Below are 24,040 nucleotides of genomic sequence, written 5' to 3'. Positions count from 1 at the left end.
GCCAGAAAACTTCAGAAGCTGTTCTGGTCAGCTCTCCAGGCCAGTGTGCCGCCTGTGTGGTGACAGGAGAGAGGACAGGACCCTTCAGAGCCTCAGAGCAGTGTGCCGGGGGTCTCTCAGCTCCCTGCAGGGGTCCCACGTGCGGACCCTGAGCAGGGTGGGGCCCCAGAGCTGCCCACTTCCTCAACCCCCACCCTGAACAGACATCCTGGGGTGCCTTCAAGATTGGCTCAGTCCCCGCAGGTACCTGGGGATTGTTGCCCTGTATTCTGTGTTTGGGGGCTACTGTTCCACATGCTCTGGGCACACAGCCACAGTGACTGCCAGGCAATTTGGACAGGCTGCCCTTCCTGCACCCCTCCTGCAAGCCTGGCACCACCTCACCCTGGACCTCAGAGCCAGCAGTGGCCAGAACCCCAGGGCCATGCCACAGTAGGGCGCTGATGACAGGCTGCTCAGTGAGTGGAGGGACCCCAGGCCCCAGGAACATCTGCTCTGCTCGGTGATGGGGACTGAGGAGGGCCAGGTCTTGGGAGCCACCCTCCATCCTGGTCCCAACCTTCGTCTGTGCTCTTGACAAAGGCAGGAGGAGGGGCATGGGAGATTGTCTTTGGGAGCCTCCGACACACGCTTACCCAGGACCCCCAGGGGCTGGGCCTTTCCCTGGGACCACCCGGAAGGAGGGTCCTGCTCTGCTCCTGCCCCCTGAACTCCCACTGACTGTGGACAGGACACCCTGACCCCCTAAGTTGCCCACCCCATGGCCAGAGCTGGTGGTCCCACCTGGCCAGCCAGGGCTGACTGGGCAGGGAGATCGCCCTGTGGTCCTGGCCTCTGGGCACTTCCAGGCACTATAGGCCTGCCTCCCCTGGTGGGGCCCCCACAGATGGGACTACCTGGTGCTGTGGCCCCAGGGTATACACTTGCTCCAGCCCTAGCATCCTGGCCCCTCCCCACCTCAGTGCATTAAGAAACCCTGGTTGTACCTCAGGCTGCTGGGTGCCCTTTCGTCGAGTCTCCTCTTGATCCCAGCTGGGCGGCCCCAAGACCCAATCCGGGGTGGCCATCGCCATCTTACTGGGCAGCATTGGATGGTGTCTGGTCTCTAATACTGCCTGGTAATGATGACGCTGGGGCCCTGCTCGCAGCGACGGGGCCGCCCTCCCGCAGCTTGGCACGCCCTACCCTCTCTGCCCAAGGCCCCACACAGCCACAGCCCCTGACACCCACAGTCAGCTGGCCCACGCAGTCCTGCCCCAGTGGCTTCCAGATGCAGCTCCAAGGCAGGAAGTTGACCTGGGGCAGGCCCCTCTCCCAGGTCCAGACGTGTCTGCGCCCCTTCTGGGTCCCCAGAATCAAAGGCTTCCTGCAGCTGCACCAGGCCCGCCCCCAGTGATTAGCAGTGGGACAGGCGGGTGTCCAGGCCCTGCCCATGGCGCCCAAACAGCTGCTGCTGCCACCACACCTGGCAGGTGTGGGTGGGACAGAGCACAACAAAGGCTTTGGGGGGTGAAGGCCCAGCTGAGCCCAGCTGAGTGGGCCACCTTGCAGACCAGCAACACCTCCAGCCTTGGCCCCGGGTCCTCACCTCCACACTCAGCTCTGGGAAAGTGAGGGGTAGCAGGCAGGCCTCCCCGCCTCCACTGGGTCCTGCCTGCAGGGGGTGCGGCACCCCCATCCGTCCCATGTCCTCGGGCCGAGGTGCACCGGGGCCTCTGTGGACATCTTACCGGACAGTGCTGGATTTCTCGGCTCGACTCTAACACTGTCTGGTAACGATGTTCAAAGGTGACCCACCACCCGCCGGGAAGTGGCCCGAGGACGCGTGGTCCTGAGCTCCTGGACCCCAGAGCTAGGCCGAGGCCTGGTCAACTAGGGGCAGGCAAACAGCCTGTCTCAACTCTGCAGGCCGGCCCAACCAGGGAGACTGCTGCCAAGTCCAGGTGCAGGGCTGGTTCTGCTACATTGGGGCCCTCGGGGCTCCCCAGTAAACCCAGGACACTTGGACCTGGGAAGGGCCACCAGCCCGCAGGGGGCCCTGGGCAGTCCTGGCCTCTCGCATGCACATAGGCTGTGGCTGAGCCTAGGTATTTCTCACAGAGTGGCCAGCAGGCACGTCAACGGCCACACAAGGAAATGGCCTTCTGGCTGGTACAGAGCTGGCAGCCCTCGCCTTCTCTTCCTGACCTGGCCCATCTACCACACAGAATCAGATGTCCACTACGGGTGTCCAGGGCCCCCAACACATCGCCACTATCCAGGCCCTGCCCTCAGAGGTCCCAGGCAGCTGGGGCTGTGGGCGGTGGCCTCTTGCTCCACAAAGGAGGCCACACTCCCTCAGGCCACTGGGGCCGCAGGGAGCACAGGGTGCACCCGGGCGCTCAGTGCAGTGGACATTCCGTACTGCTCTCCCCCCCAACCCCCGCAGCCTCGTAGGCGAGACTGGGAACATTGTCCCAAATCGCTGAGGCCAGGATGGCCCTTTATTTTGTCGTTCTGATCTGAAGCCAGGACACCTGCCCCAGACCCACTCAGCACAGGCACTGTGGTGGCCCTTCTGCCCTGGACCCCAGTGGCTCTCACAGGGGAGGAGGGTCTGCCCGGCCCTGCTGTTACTCATTAACTGGCTGACAGCCGTTCAGGAAGCCGCAGGGTTCCACAGCCACCTTGACTTGGGATCCAGAGCAGGGAACCCAGACTGCTCCCCAGCTGTGCTCTCAAACACATGTGCCTGCAGGGCTGCTCTGAAGACAGGTCTTCAGGAAAACTCTCCTCGGGGTGATCCTGGGCTGGGCCACCAGGCCTCCTGGGGCCGCTCCACAGACTAGGAGGCTCCAGGGGTCCTGCCATCCAGCTGAACCCTCCTGCTTTCTCAAGGTGCCACAGGGCCAGTGGTGGGTGAAGCCCAGCCCCTCCCAGAAGGGCCACCGGACGAGACTGCCTGCACCAAAGCCTGCCGATGGGCGTCTTACCAGACACGGTTAGATCTGGTCCTTCTGTCTAATACTGTCTGGTAATGCCGTCCATCCCCGGCCTCATCACCGCCACAGGAGGGCCCTCACCGATGCTGGGTGGAGGGGGCACCGGGGGCTGTGGGTCCTAGCAGTGCTACTCTCCCGCCCAGGCCCAGGCCACACCTGACGCCCCAGCCCTGGGACCCCCAGAGGGCTTTCTGTCGCAGACACAATGGACTGTTGGTGTAATAAAGCATGGGGGCTCCTGTTCAGCTCAGGTGCACCGCGATAGGCTTGTGTTGTTGGCACTGCCGCTGGGCCACGAGAGACCTGGGCTGCAGCAGCCACACCCCCGGAGCCCCCCAGGAGCCTCTCCAGGGAGGCACCCTAATCGCTATGCCAGGCAGTGGTGGGGGATGAGGAGTACAGGATAGAAGCAACCCCAACTCCCTGTGCCCCCAGAGACACCCCAGGCTTGCCCTCTCCCCCACCCCAGGTGGCACCAGGATCCTGAGTGTGCTGGCCTTCCTCCCCTGGGTCCCCATAGGCCTGACTTGGCTCTTGGTTGGTCGAGGGCCTCTCCAGGTGCCAGGCCATCACGCCCCACACCCAGGTACCGCTGGAAGGCCTGGTGGTCCTGCCTCTTCCCCTCTGCTCCACATCCAGACATCGTCTGTCTACAGTGGATGCCAGTCCGACTCACAGCCTCGTGGCTGTGCCCCCAGAGCCTCTTCCTTCCCTGAGAATTCTAAGCAGGACCTAGGGTCCCAGTCCATGGCTGATGACTCTGACCCAGGCTCTGTGGCCAGAGTCAGGATAGAAGGGCCCCTCTCTCTGTCCCTCCCTCCCTCCTCAGTGCCCACTCTTTTCTGAGTGCCCTCGGAAAGCCAGTGCAGCTCCAGACACACTGGGGATGGGGGGAGGAGTGTCCCTGAGAAGGAGCCACAAACAGCAAGAAGGCTCTGGGAAGGACATGTGGTCTGCAGGGCTGCTGGTGCTGCAGCAGCCGGAGCAGTAGAGGGGCTGCAGGGGTGGGCGTGGGGGAGGCGGAAGTGGGGATACAGCAGGGGCATGGGGGCAGGGTGGAGGGGCTGCAGGGGTAGGGGTGGAGGGACTGCAGGGGTGGGGGTGGAGGGACTGCAGGGGTGGGGGTGGGGGAGGCAGAAATGGGGGTACAGCAGGGGCAGGGGGGCAAGGTGGAGGGGCTGCAGGGGTGGGGGTGGAGGGACTGCAGGGGGGGTGGGGGAGGCAGAAGTGGGGGTACAGCAGGGGCAGGGTGGAGGGGATGCAGGGGTGGGGTGGGGGGTCAGGGTGGGGGTACAGCAGGGTCTCTCTGAGCAGAGGGATCCAGAGGCCAGAGGCTGCATGGGGGCCACTAAGGAGCACTTCCAGCCCTGGCAAAGGTGCCAGTTCCCCGTGGGAGGCCAGGAAGACCCTCAACTACCGCTGCAGGAGGGGCACTGGGCCTTTTCCCAGAGAGGGGCTGACTGTCCCCTACTGCCCTCAGGGTACTCAGCCCTCAGGATACTCGGCCCAAGCACAGCCAGGCCTGAGGAGAGGGGAGAGGTGTCTGCCCTGCGATGCTAGCCAGTTCATGCTGGGCTGCCTTGCTCCAGGTTGTAGATGTGGCCAATGGCCCAGCTGTGGGCTGTTGTGGGAAAGGCTGCCGCCAGGCTGGCTCCTTCACCAGTTTCAAGTTACAGGCAGTTTTTGAGTCTGAGCTCTTGGTGTCACCACATGGGCAGGGGGCTGCCTCCTGAGAACCCATGAGGAGCCACAAGAGGAGCGGGGAAGTGGGCTGGCCCAGCTCCTAAAGTCTGGGTCTCTAGAAGCGAAGGGAAAGTGAAGGGGTGGGGGCATGGGCTCCTGGGAAGGACAGACTTCCAAGTCTTTGCTTGGGCCAGTGGGAAGACTGAGCGGACTGCAGGTGGCCAGGGGCCCCCCTGCTCACCCAGGGGTGCTTGTCCCCTGAAGGCCCAGGCAGGGGCCCACCGCCCTGAAGTCAGGATGCCCCTCAGACAATAGCTCGGCTGGGGGAGTGCTCCTCGCTCCCACAGACTAACCCTCGGGCAAAGGGATTTCAGACCACAGTCCAGCAGAACTGAGCCCTGAGGCCACCAGCGCCTGGCACAGGCAGCACACAGCTGAGGGCGCATCAGCCTCTGAGAGGAGTCAGGAGGAGGGGCTTAGGGGGCACATCAATTTCCTGGGGTGGCCACAGCAAACTACACAAACTTGGTAGCTTAAAACAACGAAAGTGACATCTCTCATGGTCCTAGAGGCTGGAAGTCAGAAGTCCAGGTATGAGCAGGGTCCCTCCTGCCTCTTCTGGCCTCTGGGGCTCCAGGTGTCCCCGGGCTTGTGGCCACAGGGCCTGTGGCCCTCTGGCCACTGCCCACCTTCTGCTGGCTTCTCCCCTCTGTGTCTCCTGCTCTCTGCCTCCCTCTCACGAGGACGCTGGTCGCTGGATTTAGGGCCCATCAGATAATCACATCTGCCAAGACCATTTCTCCAAGTGAGGTCACATCCCTAGGTTCTGGGCCTTAGGATGTGGACACATACTGCAGGGGGCCACCGTCCACCCTACAGGAAGCAAGTGAAGGCACTCTAAGAGGAGACGCCCTGGTGACCCATGCAAGGCTCTGCAGGGTGGAGGAAGGGGCCGTGCAGGGCAGCCAGAGGCCCTCCCACCGCCCCTGGGCTCCCAGACCTGGCTGTCAGCCCCATCTACCATTGGGGAGGCATGGGTCTGCAGAGCCCCACTTTCCGTTTTGTTAAGTGAGGGCTCCACATGCTGAGGCTGTGGTGAGGGGAAGTGAAGGGTAGCAGCTGAAGCACAGTGGGTCAGGCTTGTGGTCTGGGCATGGACCTGGGGGTCTTGAGAAGGCTCGGGAATGACCCTGGAGGATGGAGGACCCGAATTGGGGCTGTGCATGTAATGCCCCTCTTCCAAACTCAGTCATTCCCTGCCCCGCCCCCGGGCCGGCCTCCAGCCCCTCCCCATCCACCTGCTCACCTCTGGGCCACTGGGTTGTGGTTGCTGGGAGACAGTTGCCTGGTCACCACTGTTGTTTCCTGGGCAGAGGGCTCACACCACCTTATGGGGCAGGTAAGAGGGACAGGCAGGCCACAGCGGGGTCCTGGCTGGGCATGAAGGCTGGAGCCAGCTGTGCTGTGGCCCCTACCTGGCCCCGCAGCCCACAGGTGCCCTGTGGGTCCTCTAAGACTCTGTCCAAGAGTATAATGGAGGGGAGAGAGAATAGGGGAGGAGGGGAGAGCTGGGCAGAGCCCCCTCTGAAGAGGGCCCAAGCACCCAGGGCCATAGGGTGAGGAGCAGAGACACCCAGGCCGGGCTGAGCAGGGCAGGCCTCCCGGGGGTGGCAGCCCCTTAGGACCAGCTGCTTTGGTCAAGACCAGATCTGTCTCCCTAGACCAAACTCCAAAAGGATGGCCTCCTAAAATTCACAAGGACCCACATCCCCACAAACAGCTTAGCCCTGGCCAGAAAGCGCCGGCTGGATGAGCAAAGTCAGCACTCCCAAGTGCCCGCGTGGCCAAGCGTATATCTGGGGATGGGCCCAGTAGGACATGGTGGCCTCTCGTTTCTCGGACGTTTCCTTCAGCTTCACCAAGGTCTTCCACTCATCACACCAGGGTGCCGTTTCCTGCCAGTCTTTTTACCTGACCAGGTAAACGGCTTCTTTAAAAGTTCATTATAAAGTTGGGTTTTCACTGACGGTCCCTGCTCTGCTGCAGCCCTCTTGGGAGCCCTGGTGCCATCCTGCCTGTGGGACTGTGGCTGCCCAAGCTGCATCGCCAGTGATAACATTCCCTGAACATCTTCCGGCAAAAGCTTTCTATTTAGAATGAGTCTGTCAGAGAGACTCTGAGAAAGGTGATTGTGGGGACATCCCCCAGTGGTCCAGTGGGTATGGTTTCACCTACCAATGCAAGAGTTGTGGGTTTGATCCCTGGTCCGGGAACTAAGATCTCACATGCTGTGCAGTAAGGCCAAAAAAAAATAAATAATAAATAAAAAAGAGCAATTGCTCAACAAAGGCTCTGGGAGCTGTAGCTGTGACGCCCCTGACCCCGCCCACAACCCCACCAGCCATGTCCTGCAGCCCAGGGACACCACCGTCATCACAAGTGTGTATGTCCAGGGTAGGAGTTCTTCTTAATCTTTGTTCATTTGAATGACAAGAAACGGTAATTCATGGCCTGTTTAATTCTTTGCGGAAGTAATAAAATATACAGAGTGAAGACAGGCCAGAGGCCCAGGCTTACAAGGCTTGTTCTGAAACCCACGCCCTCACGCCCAATTCCGGGCTCCTGTTTCTGGCAGCGCCCACTGCTGCGTTCAGATGACACCCAGAAGTTAGCCAGTGCTGGGCTGTGGGGCTGGGGGCTCCCTCCACACCCCCATGCTCACACGATAACCCCCAGCGATGCTCCCTGAGGGTGGCCACTGCTGGCAGCAGCCTGGCGTTCCCGTCCTCACTGTCGTCAGGCAGGCCCTCCTGGAACATGTGTGACGAGGCAGGTATCTGCACGTGTCACGTGTAGGAACTGTCTTCACAGCAACCCCCTCAACTCTCTCTCAGGTGGGGAAACCAAGGCACAGAGCAACAGCCCAGAGAGTCCCAGCATCCTGTCCCCAGACCTCCCGCCACACTGGGCTGGCTGCAGAGCCTTACCTCCTGATTTGAGACTTTTCAAGGCTCTTTCCTTGTATTCTTCTTTCCAACCCACTCCCCTGCCTTGAACTTCCCACAAGGTTGTACCGCGTTTTTAATTCCTTCGAGCTGGTCCACCTTGTCTGTCCCCTTGTGCTAACCGCCCAGCCCTCTTCTCGGGTGAGGATGGCAGTCCTACCCTGGCATGTCTCTAGGGCCACGTCCCTGTGCCTTCTGCCCACCTTCGCCACCCAGCCAACCTCTCCTCTCCTCTGAGCCTGACTGTGCAGCTGCTGTCTCTATGTGTTGACCTCCTGCTCACACCTGGGGGGCCTCTGCAAGGTGTCCGTTGACCCAGTAGCTGCTCAGGTGGGAGTGCTGGGGGGTAGTACTACCCGTCATCCTCTCGGGGGCCTCCATCCCCAGAAGGTTTGGGTCTCAGGCAACGTGGAGACACGTACACACCACACGCACCCTCCCTGTTCTCAGCAGGCACCACTCCCCACCCCAGTCATGCTGGGCGGAGTCAGCCCCACTAAGGAGGGTGGGGCAGGGCTGGGAAGGGGGCTCAAGGTCATCCACACGGCTTGCCCCACTCTTGGCAGAAGGCTGAGACCCTCCCTGCACCCAGCCACCACCCAGCCCCCATCACTGGGTTGACAGCTGTTTCCAGTTTACCCTCTTCTGTCCTAAATGGGGACAAAGGTCTTGGTCAGCATCTCTAGGGTGACCAGTTGGTTTGTTTGCAAAGCGACTGTCCTCTTTGGAGGAGACTCTGTGTGCCTGCCCACGCTCCAGGCTGCTGGCCTTTCCACTGCTTGTGGCTCTTCAGTTTCGGAAAACCCTAGCCTCCCGAGCCGCCCCCAAACTGGGAAGGACGTGTCAAGGAATAGCTAAAATTCCCTAAAATGTTCCCAACTCAGCCACTCAAGAAAGGTGCCCCAGGGAGGCATCGTTCTAGGGGCAGGGCCCACAGCCCCACTGACCCTGGGAGGGGCCCACTGAAGGCTGTTCCCCCCGAGCCCCACAGGCCTGACAGCAGCCCTCCTTACAGCCGGCCCCGTGGCCGAGTACAGAGACGCCGACCACCGACGAACCGTCCCTGCAGGGAAGGACTCACCCCGGACAGACAGGATGCAGAGATGGCCCTGCCCCCAAGGGGCACCCGACCCCACAGTCACCACAGAGACTGGAACCAGACCGGAGTCCAGCACTCCAGGCAGCACCCCTCCCCGCACAGGGTGGGCCCGACCAGGTGCCCAGTTCAAGGGCTAGGACAACAGGTTGCCCGCAGGGCCCGCAGAGGGGTGGGGGCCATGTCTTCCCAGAGGTACCCCTGCCCAGGTACCCCAGCATCTGTGGCCCGCAGCTGCACCCACTTTCTCCACCGCCGAGGACCACCCCCTCGGACCCAAGTCAGCACAAAGAGAGGCAAGCGGTCAAGGATGGCAGGGATCCGGCGGGGCCATGCCCGGGCACCAGGTGAATGCAGCCAGGACCTTCCTGGGGACAGGCACCCCATCCCCAAAAAGGCCTTCTCACAGGGGACAACACAGCTCTGTCCTGGGAGAGGGGCTGGGAGGAAGTCAAGCGTGGGGTATGGGATCCAGGCTGGCCAAGTAGGGCAGAGGCCAGCAGAGTCAGGGTCTGAACAGGCATAAAGAGGGGTCTACCCTGACTGACATGGGTCACCCATGACATCATGATGGACATTGTGACCCCCACCCTCCTGGGCATGTCCCTGCGTCACGTGTGCCCCCAGCTCCAGCCTCAACCTCAGCCTCTACCCCCTGCCCTGTTGGTAAGGAGGGACACTGCCCACACCAGAGCTGGCCCTTGATGATGGTGACTCTCCCCCCTTTCCTGGGAGGCCCTCTGGGCCTGAGATGGGCAGAGATGGGCCGAGATGGCTGGGGGACTGCCTAGGGGCTCCAGCCAGATTCTGAGTGAATGCCCTCCCCTCCATTTGAACCTACCTTGTTCACAGGCTGGGCCCATGAGAGACCCATGGGGAGCCACAGAGAGGAGGGGCTCCTGCATCAGCTAAGCCAGCTGGACCAAGATGCAGGTGGGCTCGGGCAAGGCCCATCAGGGGGCAGGAAAGCTTCCGGGTGGGCCAGAGGCTCTGACTTCCCACCTGCCCACAGAGCTGGACGACTCTGAAGCCATCAGGCCCCAGGCCGCCCTCCTGGAGAAGCACTTTCTGGAGAGGGAGAAGCAGCCACCCAGTACCGGGCAGGGCCCCTTCTTCTACATCGGAGGGACCAACGGGGCCTCCATGTGAGTGGGGCCTCAATCCGGGCCCTGCCCCACTGCCCCCAGGCCCTACCCAGCCGTGCTCCCCAGCTCCGCGGCCCCCAGGTAAGCACTGCCCCTCCCCTACAGAATCAGCTCCTACTGCAAGAGCAAGGGCTGGCGGCGTATCCAAGATAGCCGGCGGGAAGACTACAAGCTCAAGTGGTGTGAGGTCAAGTGCAGAGACACCTACTGCAACTTCCGGGAAGGTAGGGGTGGGGCTGGGCTCAGCGGGCAGCCCTCAAACACGGGGTGCCACCGTGTGCTGCCCGGGCTCTGTTCTGCCAGGCAAGCAGCTGCTGTACCAGCTTCCCAACAACAAGCTCCTTACCACCAAGATTGGGCTGCTCAGCGCCCTGAGGGAGCACTCGAGAGTCCTGAGCAAGACCAGCAAGCCAGCCCCCTGCGCACAGACCAAGTGAGCCACCCTGCCTCCCACCCCGGCACCCACTCACTCAGCTGCACACCCCCACCTGATGGGTCAGTCGCTGGTCCTGACCACCCTCCAGGTAGTCTGTCCGCCCACCTGCTTTCCCACTGACCCAGCTAATCTGTCTCCCCCCCAACACCTGCCAGCATCCCACCCACCCACCCCATGGCCTCAGTGGTCCTCACACGCCCACCACAGAGCAGCCCGCTGGCATCCTGTACTGTCTCCACTGCCCGCCACACCCTGGCTGTCCACCCCACAGCCATTCCTGCCCCTTGGCCTACCCACGCCATGTGCCCACATCGTCACTCATCTGTCCACTCCACACCCACTCACTGCCCAGCCACTAACAAGTCTGCCCACTCATCCAAACAACCAGCCACCATCTGGTCGTCGAGGCCATCTTTACATCCTCATGTCCAGCTGTCCACCTCCACCATTTCTGTCAGCAGCCCTGGACCATTGCCCTGTAGGCATCTGTCTATCCACCACACCACACACCACCAGGCTACCCCCACGACATCCCCACCCATTCTCCACACACGGAGCAGCCACTCAGGCCAGGTCCTGTGTCCCCCTGGGGTGCAGATCTGGAAAGGACATGATACCGGCCCTGGAACAGCTCCTGTGGACCAGCTCAGGACACCTGGGGCCATAGAGGTAGACACACTCAGCCACTCTGCCCTAAATTGAAGGTCGGCCTGGAGGTCCATGTAAGGGCTGAAAGGCATCCCAGGCCGGGGATCTGTGCCAACCACTCACTGCAAGCTGGTCACTGTCCTGGCCTGGAGACCCAGCTCTGAACTGACCACTCCCAAAGGCCTAAGAGCTGGGAGGTGGGAGGGGTCGGAGGCAGGTGAGGCAGACTGCAGAGAAGCCAGGTGTGCCCGAGTTGGCTAGGGAACAGAAGGTGAAAAGATTCTGCAGAGGGAAGAGCTGGGGTGGCAGATATGTGTTAGACGACGCCATAGGCTGCCGGGGTCCCTGGAGCCCAGCCCCACTGGAAACTCTCCCTCCAACCACCCCCCGACCGCCAGATCAGGCCCCTGGAATGGTCAGCCAAGCTCGGGGGAGGGGACAACCCTCCCAGTGACTTCCCCACCCCCTGCTTCCCCAGAGTCCTGAAAATGGAAGACTTTTTCCCAGAGACCTACCGTCTGGACATCAGGGACGAGAGAGAGGCTTTCTTCACCCTCTTTGATGGTGAGAAGTCACTGGATGCCAGGCCCACTCTGGGGAGACCGGTGCAGGGCTGGACCAAGGCGGGAGTGTGATTAGGGCAGGGCCAAGGTCCTGGCGAGATTGAGGTGGGGGCATGGTCAGGGAGGGGAAGGGTGGAGTCAACCTGGGTGAGGACAGGGCTAGTACTACGGTGATGCCAGGGAGGTGTCATGGTGGACCTTAGTGGAGGTTAAGGCTTGGCAGGCTCCAGGCCATAGCTAGGAGTGTAGGCAGGGCTGTGACTGGGAGAGCAGTCAGGGCTGGGAGGGGTGGGGCAGGGCAGGATCTGGCCCTCAGGCTCAGATGGCTCTCTCTGCAGAAACCCAAATGTGGATCTGCAAGCCCACAGCCTCCAACCAGGGCAAAGGCATCTTTCTGCTCCGGAACCAGGAGGAAGTCACCACCCTCCAGGCCAAGACCCAGAGCATTGAGGATGACCCCATCTACCGCAAGATGCCATTCCGGGCACCCCAGGCGCGGGTCGTGCAGAGGTTTTGCTCATGGGCCCACGAGGGGCGTTGATTGGGTGGGGCTGACCCAAGCCCACTGGTGCCTGTGAGGGTCCGTGGGGGTCGCGGGGCCCACAGAGGAGTTCTTCGAAGTGGAAGGTTCAGTGCCCCACGCTGGGCCTCTGTGTAGCTAGGAACATGGGGTTTCTCCTGCTGTCAGGGCTGGAAGGAAATGTCCTGCACATATCACCCCCCACAACACACACCACAGGCTCCTGTTCAGTGAGGAGCAGGGGGTGCTCGGTCAACTGTGCCCTGACCTGGGTCCTGCACACTATCCTGCAGTAAGCCCAGCCTCTCCCCCAGCCTCTCCCCCATTCCCCCTCAGCCAGCTGCAGCCTTCAGGCCCTCGGGCAGAGCTGACCCCCCTCCCAGGCTCCCTCTGCTTCTGGGTGAGGTCCAGACCCTCAGCCTCATACCAGGGGCACAGTCCAGCCTCAGAAAGTTCCCTTTGGACTTCTCTCTCCACCAGCGGGACCTCATTTCTGCCACAACTGCTGTCAGTCACCATAAGCACCGCTTCCAGCCTCTGGGTCTCCAGACCTCAGCCTGCTCCGCTGGGATATCCCTCCTTGTCGCTCCAAAAGCACCTTCCCTTTAAGGCCCAAGGTCATCCCTGCCTCCTCCTCCAGACAGTCTTCCCTGACCATGGGGGCCAACAAGCTTCTGTCTCCCCAACTCCTAACAAGAGCTGTGCCCTGAGGTACCCCAGTCATACACCGGCAGACTGAGCTCTAGGAGCCAGGCCCTCCTCCCCAGTTCCCTGACCTGTTCAGGCTCAGAAATGTCCCCTGACGAGGGGACATTACACTCAACTGGAATAGGGGACCCAGAGCTCACAGCTGAGGCAGGTGGCAGGGGTGCTGGGGAACTAAGAGGTCCAGGTGGGGGCCCGGGCCAGGCTGACCACACCTCCCCAGGTACATCAAGAACCCGCTGCTGCTGGACGGGAAGAAGTTTGATGTGCGCTCCTACCTGCTCATCGCCTGTGCCATGCCCTACATGGTCTTCTTCGGCCACGGCTATGCTCGCCTCACCCTCGGCCTTTATGATCCCCATTCCAGCGACCTCAGTGGCCATTTAACCAACCAGGTAAATGCGCTGCACAGATGCAGCCTTGGACAAAATCGCTGTTCAAGAATGTAGACAAGAACCCAGCTGTAGACACAGCCCAGGCTTGGAGGTGGCCCTGCCTGCAGTCAGCAATGCCTCTCACCTTCAGCCACAGCGGGCACCCTGTGAAAGAACTGAGAGCCGTGCACCACCCCCCACCCCAGTTTGTCTCCCTCTGGGTATGGATCAGGCATCTCTGGGTGTGGATCAGGCACCCTAGGGGTGGGAGCAGAGGATGAGGGTCTTGGTGAGGACCTCAGTGCAGAGATGCTAAGGGCAGCAGTCTCCTAGGAAGGATATCAATGGGATGTGTCCAGGTAGTGGCCCCCCAGGGGGATCTGGGGGGGCTTCTCAAGGGTAGGAGTTGCTGGGGGAGGGTCTCAGGTGGCAGGGCCAGCCCAGGGAGTCTAGGAGAAGCAGGCCCCCTGTGGGGGTATGGCAGCATCAGGGTGATGCTCTCCGTCGGGGCCTCCATGGGGGACAGGCCTCCAGGCACTGCCCTTCCCCCCCAGTTCATGCAGAAGAAGAGTCCCCTGTATGTGCTGCTCAAAGAGGACACGGTGTGGAGCATGGAGCACCTCAACCGTTACATCAATGACAAGTTCCACAAGACCAGGGGCCTCCCCCGAGACTGGGTCTTCACCACCTTCACGGTTTGTGTGTGCCCCGCCCACTCGGCAACGGGAGGGGGATGCGGGTCAGGACTGACTGGGTGGGGAGTGCTGGGCCACAGGCAGGTCCCTGGGCGGGGCTGCCTCTGGGTGTGCCCACAGCAGTTGGCTCTAGGAGTCCTCTCCTCTCCCTTTCTCAAACGGATCATTCACGCAAAACAAAGGTCACCCTGTGAAAGTGCACAGTTCAGTGGTTTCTAGTGGATTCACAGAGTTGAACGATGATCACCACCCTCTGATTCCAGAACACTGTCATCTCCCACTGCCCTCCCCAGCCCCTGGCAACCACTAGTCCACTCTCTGTCCCCACGCATCTCCCTGTTCTGGACCACGCAACATGTGGGTTTTCCTGGCTTCTTTCACTGAGCATAACATTTTCAAGATTCATTTCGTTCCTTTTTATGACTAATATTTCATTGTGTAAATGGACCATGATTTGTTTGGATAAACATTCATCAGTTGATAGACATTTGGGTTGTTTTTACTTTTTGTCAATCATAAGTAACGCTGCTATGAGTATTCACATACATGAACAGGTATTTCAGTTCTCTTGGATACAGGTCTAGGAAGGGAATTGCATGGTCGTTGAGGAACTGCCAACATTTTCCACAGTGGCTGCAATTGCTCCCACCCCCACCAGCAATGTCTGATGGTTCCAGTTTCTCTGTATCCTTCCCCATACTTACTATCTTTTTTTAATAGTTGTCCGGTGGGTATAAAGGAGTATTATCTCATTAAAGGGTTTGCATTTTTCTAATGATAATGATATTGAGCATCTTTTCATGTACTTAGCCATTTCTGTATCTTCTTTAGAAAACTTTCTGTTACCTCTGTTGTCCACTCTTTCTTTGTTAGGCTGTGCATGCATGCTTGCCTAGTCACTTCAGTCATATCTGACTTCTTGCGACCCATGGACTGTAGCCCACCAGGGTCCTCTGTCCATGGGATTCTCCAGGCAAGAATACTGGAGTGGGTTGCTGTGCCCTCCTCCAAGGGATCTTCCTGACTGAGGGATCAAACCCATATCTTTTGCATCTTCTGCATTGGCAGGCAGATTCTTTACCACTAGCACCACCTGGGGAGTCCCTGTTAGGCTGTAGAGCTCTTTATATATTGATTGCTAGACCCTTATCAGGTTGTGATTTGAAAATATTTTCTCCTGTGAGTTCTCTTTTCCCTTTCTTGATAATGTCTTTTTTCATTTGTTTCACAACTTGCAGGATCTTAGTTCCCAAACCAAGGGTTGAACCCATGCCCTCTGCAACGGAAGTACAGAATCCCAACCACCAGACCACCAGGGGATTCCTGATAAGGTCCTTTTTTGCACTAACGTTTTAAATTTTTGTGAAGTGCAATTTATCTATTTTTCTTTGGTTATTCATGCTTTGGTGTCATATTTAAGAATCCACTGCCAAATCCAAGTTGTAAAGATACATCTGTGGCTTCTTCTAAAAGTCCTATGTTTTAACTCTGAGTTAATTATTGTGTATGGTGTGAGTTAAGTGTCCAGCTTCAGTCTCTTGTGTGTAGCTACTCCATTGTCCCAGGACCATCTGTCAGACTGTTCTTGGCAAATTTTTGAAAATCAATTGACCAGATATATATGTGTTTATTTCCAGACTCTTAATTCTATTTTATTGATGTGTATGTCTGTCTTTAAGCCAGCACCATACTGTTTGAGTTGCTGTAGCTTCATTCTCTTTCTCTTTTTTTGAGGAGGGTGGGGTGCTATGCTATGAGGCACACGGGAATCCTACTTCCCTGACAAAGGATCAAACCCATGCCCCCAGCATTGGAAACTTGGGAGTCTTAACCACTGGACTTCCAGAGAAGTCCCTCATGTGTTGACTGAATCATTCTTGCATTTCTGACATAGATCTCACTCAGACATAGCATATTGTGCTTTAAATATGCTCCTGAATTGGGTTTCCAAGTACTTCGTTTAGTATTTGTGTGTACCCTCATAAGCAATATTGGTCCACAGCATTATTGTCAATTTGGTTTTGAACATGTTCCCTTCTATTCTATATTTGTAGTTTATGAAGCCAGCTGTGTTAGTTGCTGAGTTGTGTCTGACTCTTTGCAATCCCATGGACTGTAGCCCATCAAGATCCTCGGCCTGTGGAATTCTCCAGGCAAGAATACTGGAGTTAGTAGCCATCCTCTTCCCCAGGAGATATTCCTAACCCAAGGATCAAACCCAGGTCTCTTGCTTTACAGGCAGATTCTTTACCATCTGAGCCACCAGGGAGCCCTTAAATATTTGGAAGAATTCACCAGTCAGGCCACCTTATTGTGGACTATTTTGTGGGAAGGATTATTTTTATTATTATTACTAACTCAACCTTTATTTGTTAGAGGTAACTAAGATTATCTATTTCTTCTTGGGTCAAGTTTATCAGTTTGTCTTTCTAGGAATTTTTCCATTTCTTCTAAGTTACCTAATTTGTTTGGAATATAGGTCACTCATGGTATTTTATGAACAATTATAATCCTTTTCATAATCATTTTCATCTTTATGTAAAGTCTTTCTTTAAAAAATTTTTTTTTTCTTTTACTCTTTTGGCCACACCACATGGCATACCGTACCATAGTTCCCTGACATTGAAAGTGAAAGTGTTAGTCACTCACTCATGTCCAGCTCTTCCCAACCCCATGGACTGTAGCCCACCAGGCTCCTCTGTCCATGGAATTTTCCAGGCAAGAATCCTGGAGTAGGTTGCCATTTCTTTCTCCAGGGGATCTTTCCGAGCCAGGGATGAAACCTGGGTCTCCTGCATTGTGGGCAGACTACTGTCTGAGCCACCAGGGCCAGGTATCAAACCCATGCCCCCTGCACTGGCAGCGTAGAGTCTTAACCACTGGACCACCAGGAAAGCCCCAGGGTCTTTCTTTCTGGATTTTAGTAATTTAAGTCTTCTTTCCTCTTTTTCCTGGTCAGTTTAGCTAAGGGTTTGTCAGTTTTGTTGATTTTTTCAAAGAGCCAGCTTTTGGTTTCATTGATTTTCTCTATTGCTTTCTATTCTGTAATTCCACTTATATCCACTCTAATTTTTATCATTTCCTTCCTTCTACTTGCTTTGGGTTTAGTTTTCTATTTTTTTCTTAGGGTTGAAGATTGGGTTATTGATTTGATTTGAGATCTTTCTTTCTGTTTAATGTAGGCATTTACAGTCATAAATTTCCCTCTGAGCACTGCTTTTATTGCATCCCATAAGATTTTGTGCATTCTGCTTTCATTTGTTGCTTAAGAGTGTTATCTTCCACACATTTGTGAATTTTCTAATTTTCTTTCTCTTATTGATTTCTAATTTTATTCCATTGTGGTCAGAAAACATACTTTGCATGATTTCAACCCTTTAAAAAGTATTGAAACTTGTTTCATGTTTTTTGTTTTGGCCGCACTGAGTCTTTGTTGCTGAGTGAGGACTTTCTCTACTTGCAGCGAGTGGGGGCTGCTCTTTGTTGTGATGCACAAGCTTCTCATTGTGGTGGCTTCTCTTGTTGCAGAGTACAGGCTCTAGAGCACAGACTCAGTAGCTGTGGTGTATAGATTTAGTTGCCCCTTGGCATGTGGGATCTTCCTGGTCCAGAGATCAAATCCAAGTCCTCTGCTTTGGCAGATGGATTCTTAACCACTGGACCACCAGTGAAGCCCCTACTTTATGTTTCAACATACTGTCTATCCTAAAAAATAGTGCATGACACTGGAGAAGAATGTGTAGTCTGCCGTTGAGTGGAGTGCTCTATAGATATACTTCAAGGTAGGTGATTTATAGTGTTGCTCAAGTCTTGTATTTACTTATTGATCTTCTGTATAGCTGTTCTATCATTGAAAATGGCATAATGAAGTCTCCAACTATTATTATTGAATTGTCTATTTCTTTCAGTTCTGACAGTTTTTGCTTCATCTATTTTTAGGCTCTGTTGTTAGGTGCATGTATAATTATTACATGTTCTTGATTTATCATTAGAAAATATTCTTTTTTTTAAATGTCTTCAATATTCATCTTAAACTCTATTTTCTCTGATATTTGTACAGATGTTCCAGCTCTCTTTTGGTTACTTTTTGCCTGATACATCTTTTTTTATTCTTTGACTTTCAACCTATCTTTGTCTTTGAATCTCAAGTGAGTCTCATAGAAAGCATATGGGAGGTGGGGGCGATGCAGTCTGCCAATCTTTGTCTTTTATTGGAAAGCTTAATCCATTTACATTTAATTTAATTACTGATAAGTTAGGATTTGCATCTGCTCTTTTGCTATTTTCTATATATCTTATATCTTTTTGTTGGTTTCTCCATTACTGCCTACTTTTGTGTTAAATATTTTCTAGTGTACCATTTCTAGTATTTCTTTTACTATACATTTTTGAGTTATTTTCTTATTGCTGCCCTTGGAATTACCATTAACATCTTAATTTAAAACTATCTAGTTTGGATTCAAACCAAGTTAATTTCAATAGTGGTTTTTAAGAAAATTTTTCCTGTATGGCTCTATCTCTTCATTTATGCTGCTACTGTCACAAATTATAACTCCTTAAATTGTGTGTCCATCAGCATAGATTCATAGTTATTGCTTTATGCAATTGTCTTTTAAATAAAACAGAAGGAAAAAGGCAATTACCAAAAAATGAATGTATAGTGTCTTTTATATTTAACTATGCAGTTACTTATAAAACAATGGAAACAGTGACAGACTTTATTTTCTTGGGCTCCAAAATCACTGCAGATGGTGACTGCAGCCATGAAATTAAAAGACGCTTGCTCCTTGGAAGAAAAGCTATGACCAAACTAGACAGTATGTTAAAGAGGAGAGACATTACTTTGCTGACAAAGGTCCATCTAGTCAAAGCTATGGTTTTGCCAGTAGTGTATGGATGTGAGAGTGGGACCATAAAGAAAGCTGAGCACCAAAGAATTGATGCTTTTGAACTGTGGTGTTGGAGAAGACTCTTCAGAGTCCCTTGGACTGCAAGGAGATCCAACTAGTCGATCCTAAAGGAAATCAGTCCTGAATATTCATTGGAAGGACTGAGGCTGAAGCTGCACCTCCAACACTTTGGCCACCTGATGCGAAGAACGGACTCATCGGAAAAGACACTGATGCTGGGAAAGATTGAAGGCAGGAGGAGAAGGGGACAACGGAGGATAAGATGGTTGGATGGCATCACTGACTTGATGGACATGAGTTTGAGCAAGCTCCAGGAGTTGGTGATGGACAGGGAAGCCTGGCATGCTGCGTGCAGTCCATGGAGTTGCAGAGTGGGACACAACTGAGCAACTGAACTGAACTGATGTAATTACTTCATGGATGCTCTTAATTTCTTAACGTGAATTCAAATTATTGTCTAGTGTCCTCTCATTTCAGTCTGAAGGACTGTAGAAATGTTCTACGACTGATAATCTGTTCTTTAAATTTGAGAATGTCTTAATTTCTTTTTTATTTCTGAAGAATAGTTTTGCTGTATATACAATTCTTGGTTGACAGTTTTATTTTTCTTTCAGTATTTTGAATATGTCAACCCACTGCCTTCTGGACTCCATGGTTTTTAATGGGAAATTGGTTGCTGGTCTTATTGAGAAGCCCTTATGATACGTCACTTCTCTTTGCTGACTTCAACATTCTCTGTTTGTCTTTGTCTTTTAAAAGTTTGGTTACAATATGATTTTTGAGCTTATCCTATCTGCGGCTCATTGGCCTCAAATGTGTAAATTCTTTTTCATCAAATTTGAGAAGTCCCACTACCATTATTTCTTTAAATATTCTTCCTGCCTCTTCCTTTACTCTTTCTAGATCTTCTTCCATAGATCTCTGTAACTTCATTTTTCTTCATTCCTTTGACTTTCTGTTCCTTAGACTGGATAATCTCAACTGATCTATCTTTAAACAACTCAAATGTCTTGTTCAATTATTATACTTTTCAACTCCAGAATTTCTGTTCAGCTCTCATTTATAATTTGTCTCTTCACCGATATTCTCTATTTGGTAAGACATTGTTCCTGTATTTTCCTTTAGTTCAAGTGAGGTCTTCCAAGGAAACATCAGACATCACAACAAATGACTACACTTCTCTGCCAAACAGATTAATCCTGCTATCTCCAGTACCAAGAATGTAGGCTTTTTTCAAGGCATTGAGCTGGGATGCAGGGAATAATACTAGAGCAGGTTAAAATACTACAAATCTTGCTGTTCCTACCAAGATTCAAGATTCTATTTGAATAAACACTCTTCAGGTTGCTGAACGCTTTTGGTTAATTTCCAGCATTCTAAGAAGGTTAATTTTTACAAATTTGGCCCGTTTTGGCTGTTTTTATGGAATGGCTTATCTCTGGACCCCTTCCTCTGCCCGTTTTGTGATGCTCTCATCTCTCTTGATCCTGCTCAGCAAGGCTTCTCCCTGTTGTCTCACTGAAATGCTCACCAGAGTGACCTCCATGTTGTCAAACTCAGGGGTCAGCCCTGGTCCTCTCCTCCCCGACCTGTCAGCCAACTTCAGACATAGCTCCTCACTCCCCATAGCTTCCAGGACCTTGCTCACTTCCTCTTAGCCCCTTGTGCAGGTCCCTGGGCTCCCCACCACGGCTCTCTGGAGCCCAGCGTCCAGCCTGGCTCTACTCTTTACCTGCTCTTATCTACGCTTTGTCTTTATCAGATATCACCTGACTTTATTTTTTTTTAACTTCTTATTTTGTATTGGGATAAAGCCAATTAACAAACAATGGTGTGGTAGTGTCCGGTGAATAACAAAGGAATTCAGCTGTATCTCTATATGTATCCATTCTCCCCCAAACTCACCTCCCATCCATGCTGCCACATAATATTGGGCAGAGTTCTTTGTGCTATACAGTAGGTCCTTGTTGGTTTTCCATTTTAAATATAACAGAGTGTACATGACCATCCCAAACTCCCTAACTAGCCCTTCCCCCATCCATTCCACCAGCAACCATAAGTTTGTTCTCTAAGTCTGTGGGTCTCTTTCTGTTTTGTAAGTTCATCTGTACCATTGCTTATATAAGGGATATCATATGACATTTCTCCTTCTCAGACATCCCCTGACTTTAAATTCCATCTTTTTGCTTAAGATTCTACGTTAAACATGGACCCTGACCACTCCCCTAATCTTGAACCAAAGCCTATCAGCACCCTGTCTGCAAGCTCACAGAGGCTCAGCCTCCAGGGCCTCCTCTCCTTCTCGATTGATGAGGGCTCCATCCTCCCAGAGTCTCAGACCAAACATCTAGGGACAGCCCTTCATTCTTGTTTAACAGCTCACATCCTTTCATTAGTTGCATTGGCTTTACCCCAAAATAGACCCAGCATCTATCCCACCACCTCAGCTTCTACAAGCCAGCATATTTCTCACCTAGATCCTTGCAACAGGCCCCTTCAGTCTCTCTCAGCATAGCAGCCAGAGGACCCTGAAGGGCACAGGTCAGATACGCCCTCCTGTGCACCACCCTCCACAGCTCTGATCTCAGGGTGAAAGACAAGGTCTTCCCATGCCCTGAGTAGTGACTGGTCTCATCCTGCTGCTCTCTAGCTTGCTCCAGCCACAGCAGCATCACCCTGGTCCTCTGACACCTTGGGCATGCTCGAACTTACAGCTGTTGCTCCCGCCAGGTGTCCCATCCCCATCCCACAGCTCCCCCCTTTCATCTTCACCTGTTACTCACTCTCTTCTCAATGAGGCCCACCTGGATCATACCCCTTTCCACACCACCCCGAACACCCCACCTCTCACCCTGCTTTAGCTTCTCCTGTTTAGCATGTGTGACTTTGTCCACCATACAAAGTGCATAATGATTTACACAGCAAGTTTTTTGTGTCTCTCCTATGAGTGAACTGCTCAAGGGCAGAGACTCCTTGGAAGCTCCACTCTCCTGCCACACCAGTACCTGTAACACAATAGGAGGGCCATACGTTTGTTAGATGAATAAAATGAGAGTGAAGGAGTTTCTGGCTGTGAGCCTGTGACCCTGAAAATGTGACAGTATGGGCACGGTGGGAGCACAGGTGAGGGATGGGCAGTGGCTGCTCAGGCCTGGAGGGTGTAATTAAGGCCCACAGGTGACGTCCTATCCCCCCTACCCCGCCCCACCCACAGAAGCGGATGCAGCAGATCATGGCCCACTGCTTCCTGGCCGTCAAAGCCAAGCTGGAGTGCAAGCTGGGCTACTTTGACCTCATCGGCTGTGACTTCTTGATCGATGAAAATTTCAAGGTGCTGCTGAGGCTTTCTGGGGCTGGGGGGAGGGGGCGCTGGCAGGCAGGTGCAGGAGGCAGTGGCCTTCTGTGCACACCTGACCACTCAGGCAGGCCCCTGGGGTCGGCAGTCAGGCACCCTCCCTAGCCCTGGAGGTGATGTGTCCATAATTATGGTTTCACTCCTCCTACAGCTAGGGTGGCTCCTAAGGCCAGACTCTCAGACCCTCAAGAATCTCAGCACCTTGGGCAATTGGGGGAGTGAGGTCATGGAAAAGAAGTGACCTCATGGTCACGTGGCTTAATGGGGACCAGGGTCTCAGCCTTCTCCTGGCCAAGTGGTAGGTGGGGCGGGATGCTGAGCAGTGTTGGGCCCAGGTGTGGCTGCTGGAAATGAACTCCAACCCCGCCCTGCACACCAACTGTGAAGTCCTGAAAGAAGTGATTCCCGGCGTGGTCATGGAGACCCTGGGTGAGCCACCCCCCAGGACCCTCAAACTGCCCCCCTCTGCCTGCACATGCTCTTTGCAAGTTCAGACGCCCACAAACCCAGTTCGCCAGCACCCCGAGGGCTGCGTGGCAACCCCAGCCTCTGCTCATGCCCCCGTCTCCCTGCCAGCGTGGTGCCATCCCACCCCTCACCACCCTGTCACCTCCAGACGGGGTGGGAGGTCCCCCTTCCCCCGCACCGCCCTTCCCGGCTCCGCGTCCAGCTCACCTCCCGACTCCTCCCCAGACCTGGCGCTGGAGACCTTCCAGAAGAGCCTACGCAGCGAGAAGATGCTACCGCTGCTGTCCCAGCGCCGCTTCGTGCTCCTGCACAACGGGGAGACGGACCTGTGGCCGTGCCTGGGGGGCTCCCGCAACGTCCCCCGCCCGCCGCTGCCCCCACTTCGGCCCACCTGCGACGCCGCGCCCCTCGAGCCACCCCTGCTCCGCGCCACCGACCGGCCGGGCGCGCGCAGGCCCGCGCCACACCGGGGCCTCGGCGGCGCGCCAGTGCGGCCCTCCTTCGCGCAGCGGCGCCCCCGGCCTCCCGTCCCCGCCCCCGACGGCGCCCTGAGTGGAGACCCCGAGGCCCAGGGCAGTGGGCAGCCGCGAGTGGGCGACGCGGACCAGGTACGCGAGCTTTCCCCGGGGCCGGCAGAAGAGGAGCGCAAGAACGCGGGCCATCGCGGCTCCTAGCGGGCGGACTACCGGCGCTCTCCCAGGGACCTATAAAAGCTACTTTGTTACAAGCGCGGCCTCTGCCCCGCACACCCGGCCCCAAGACCTCCGCTGGCAGCCTCCCTGAACCCTTCGAGCCGCTACTTCACTGATGGGACCCGTTCCTGGGGGAACATGGGAGTGGAGGGATGAGCCGCCGAATCCGAACCCCTGACTTTGCCCATCATGGTCTGCTTCCATCCGGTGAAGCTCTCCAGTTTCTGGGCCCCCACGCATCACCTATAGCCTGCCTCCATCAAGACCCTGGGTCCCTGCAGCCTCACATGTCACCTACCCTGCTGCCTAGTCTGCGGTCCCTGGGAAAGGCAACCAGTGTCTCCCAGGCAAGGGTCTGGGTCCCCACAGCCCCCTCCAGATCCCCACAGGAGCGTTCTTCACACCAGGCCCCACCCTTCCCAGGCTCAGCTCCTTTCTGGGGCTTCAGAGCACCAGGGCCCTGAGCTCCCCAATGGTGCCACGGTGGGAGCTATACAGCAGGCAGAGCATTGCGAGGCCCCAAGGACCCAGACTGTGGGCAACAGGTGCGTGGTCATGCAGGACGGAGCCCTGAGGGGTGTGCCGAGCCAGCATGTCCCCATGTTCCTTGTGGCCCCAACCCCGAGGCTGCTGGGAGAAACCCGCTACCACCAAGCATCCTGGACCAGCCATAATCCCCTCTCCACACCCACCATCCCACACCGACCCCAGTCCAGACCCACCCCTAGGCCCACTGCAGCTGGCACCCCTCCTCCTGCGCTGCC

The 24,040-nt window shown here is 55.3% G+C and overlaps 1 protein-coding gene across 1 annotated transcript; it reads left to right on the top strand.

Annotated features, from left to right (window-relative positions):
- The first annotated feature begins 6,542 nt into the window (after positions 1 to 6,542).
- On the top strand, positions 6,543 to 23,258 carry TTLL10 (tubulin tyrosine ligase like 10). The gene is given in 15 exon segments (XM_055583798.1): positions 6,543 to 6,643; positions 7,415 to 7,497; positions 8,975 to 9,112; positions 9,618 to 9,698; positions 9,778 to 9,910; positions 10,016 to 10,134; positions 10,214 to 10,343; positions 10,944 to 11,015; positions 11,473 to 11,558; positions 11,896 to 12,067; positions 13,006 to 13,177; positions 13,711 to 13,851; positions 21,976 to 22,092; positions 22,452 to 22,545; positions 22,810 to 23,258. Coding segments are annotated over 15 exon segments (2,088 nt in total).
- Positions 23,259 to 24,040: the final 782 nt, after the last annotated feature.

This window comes from Bubalus kerabau, chromosome 5 (assembly GCF_029407905.1).
Source record: "Bubalus kerabau isolate K-KA32 ecotype Philippines breed swamp buffalo chromosome 5, PCC_UOA_SB_1v2, whole genome shotgun sequence".
Taxonomy (NCBI): Eukaryota; Metazoa; Chordata; class Mammalia; order Artiodactyla; family Bovidae; genus Bubalus; species Bubalus kerabau.
This window is presented reverse-complemented; position numbering and strand designations above follow the sequence as displayed.